Source organism: Conger conger, chromosome 8 (genome assembly GCF_963514075.1).
Source record: "Conger conger chromosome 8, fConCon1.1, whole genome shotgun sequence".
Classification (NCBI taxonomy): domain Eukaryota; kingdom Metazoa; phylum Chordata; class Actinopteri; order Anguilliformes; family Congridae; genus Conger; species Conger conger.
Genome location: NC_083767.1, coordinates 4,483,233 through 4,485,732, shown reverse-complemented (window position 1 = coordinate 4,485,732; position 2,500 = coordinate 4,483,233). Strand labels below are relative to the sequence as shown.

The following is a 2,500-nucleotide window of genomic DNA, read 5'->3' as shown; positions in this document are numbered from 1 at the left end:
CTAATAAAAACTCTGACGCAAACATACTTAGGCTATGACTGCATGGCCCAAATATGTTTTCATCAAAAAATATTTATTGGGATTTATCTGGTTCAGAGACAGTGCTTGGTCATGTTTGCCGTGACAGAATATTTGAAGGGTGTGTTATAAACCAGGCCTGAAATCAGTCACTGAGGGTGTGTTATAAACCAGGCCTGAAATCAGTCACTGAGGGTATGTAATAAACCGGGCCTGAAATCAGTCACTGAGGGTGTGTTATAAACCAGGCCTGAAATCAGCACTGAAGATGTGTAATAAACCGGGCCTGAAATCAGCACTGAAGATGTGTAATAAACCGGGCCTGAAATCAGCACTGAGGATGTGTTATAAACCGGGCCTGAAATCAGAATGTTATCTGAGCAGAACACTGTAAATGTGCAAAGAATATATCCATTGCCTCACTGTCATTGTTTGATTAACAAGTACAAATTTGATTGGTCGAAGAAAAAACAACCAATTAACCATTATCTCTGAACTTGGTAACAAAGATATTAAACTGTTTCTCGGGTGTTTTCCGTAACCTCAGGCTGCTAAATAAACTTTGTTCCCGTTCTGCTTCTGCCACTCTGCAGGTGCGGACACTGTTCGTCAGCGGTTTGCCGCTCGATATCAAACCCAGAGAGCTTTACCTCCTATTCAGACCATTTAAGGTAAGCTGCGCAATATCTCCCTTCTGCGTGAACTGTAACTCAAAACATCGTCCATAACGGCCATGTACGGGTGGTGAACAAACATCACAAACACCACAAAATCACTTAAGCCCCCACACAGCCTGTATTTAGAATTTGTTATTTTTTGCTTTTTTTTTATCCAAAGCGACTTACATTAGACTAAGCAGGGGCCAATCCCCCCTGGAGCAAAGTGGGGTTAAGGGCCTTGCTCAAGTGCCCACAGCTGCACAGATGTTATTGTGTTTACACTGGGGGCTTGAACCAACAACCTTCTGGGTCCCAGTCATGCAGCCACTAGGCTACATGCTGCTAGGCCAAGCTGGGCTCTTGTAGCACAGAGTTTACCCATGTCTGGAGTCCTCTGGGAGGAATACGACACCCCTCCCAAGAGAGAGTCAATCGTGGGTCAGGGAGTCATTGGAAGGGTGTTTAAGCCTCACAGACCCCCTCGCTGTCAGGACACGGTTGTGTTTCCTTTCTTCGGCTCACAGCGGTGTGTATTTCTCATTTATTAAATTATTTAATTAGTCTGAGTGTGCGCTACACTAATCAGCACTAGCGGAGGTGCCGTACAGCTCACGCTGGAGTGTTTTCACAGTGACGGCTGTTGATGGTTGAGTTGCTTTTCAGTGTGTTAATCTGGAGAAGGGCTGATTTAGAGAACAAACACTCCACTTTGTCTGAAGTGGCACGGCTCCAGAGATTGCGTGTACAATCACGCCTCATCTGCAAATCGCTCTATCTCACATTACTTCAAATACTGAACCTGGAAAGATAGTCCAGTTTACTATGTTTTTACTATGGTACCTGTTTGGCTCAATAAAACCATTCAAATCAATGGGTAAATACCTGAATTCTTGTAATGTCTTTGTAAACGAAACACCAAAAATCAAGGTTACAGGTGACATCTCTTAATAACAGGAACAGAGAACATTACCATTGTGTGCATTGTTTTAATTTTGATCTAATCTGTGACGTGTGTTTTGATCTTTCAGGGCTATGAAGGCTCTCTAATAAAGCTCACCTCCAAACAGGTAAGCACGGCGGTGTTTGGTGTCGCACTGGGGAGTGGCCGTCACCCCGGGCCCCCCCCCCCCGCACTTTGGCGGGATTAGTGGCGTGTCACTTTGCTCCGCGCCTTCGCGAGCCGCCAGGCCGGCCCGAGGCCCTACACGGCCCGCTTCTGTTGTGATCTGACGGGTGGAAGTGGTGCGTGCCGTTCCGCAGGATTAAAGAAAACAAATGTCTGTGCGTGCGGGGAGGAAGTGGGGGGCGCAGGAACGCGGAACGTTTGTTGTTCGCTGTGCTCGCGCACTTGTGACGAAGCGGGCCTGGCGGCTCCTGGATGGGTGTAGGAAAGTAACACGAGTCGTCACGGAGATCTCCGTGGAGACGCGGCGCTGGGGAGAGGAGATAAAGTGTTCTTTTGGATGTGCCGTAGCGCAACAGTACTTTATAAAAACATGACGTGTTTACAGTATGTACGGCTTCTCCTTAACCGCTCCTTAACCGCTGCATCAATGTCACAGGACACCTGATGCAGTTTGCTTCAGGTTAATCACTCCTCTTTTTTCTAACAGTTGTTGGTGGCAACCCCTGAGTTGAAATCTGAACGCAAGCTTGGCTGCCAGTGTATGATCAAATATTAGCTTTTAGGTGTTGCCTCTGCCGAACATCGCTACGAGTACCTTCCTGTCCTCTGGGCCCCTGATTATGGATCTTTTGTTTCCTAATATTTTGTTTAATTGTAACATGACGAACCTCTTCAGGATCAGCCCTACCCGTGCTGC

General features: G+C 46.8%; 1 protein-coding gene across 1 annotated transcript in view; it reads left to right on the top strand.

The window, feature by feature from the left end:
• LOC133135588 (RNA-binding protein with multiple splicing-like) overlaps positions 1-2,500 on the top strand; it is a 32,959-nt gene that overhangs the window by 9,381 nt on the left and 21,078 nt on the right. The window contains exons 2-3 of the mRNA XM_061252707.1: positions 612-689; positions 1,706-1,744. Coding sequence (XP_061108691.1) covers positions 612-689; positions 1,706-1,744 — 117 coding nt within the window. The remainder of the gene's footprint in view (positions 1-611; positions 690-1,705; positions 1,745-2,500) is intronic.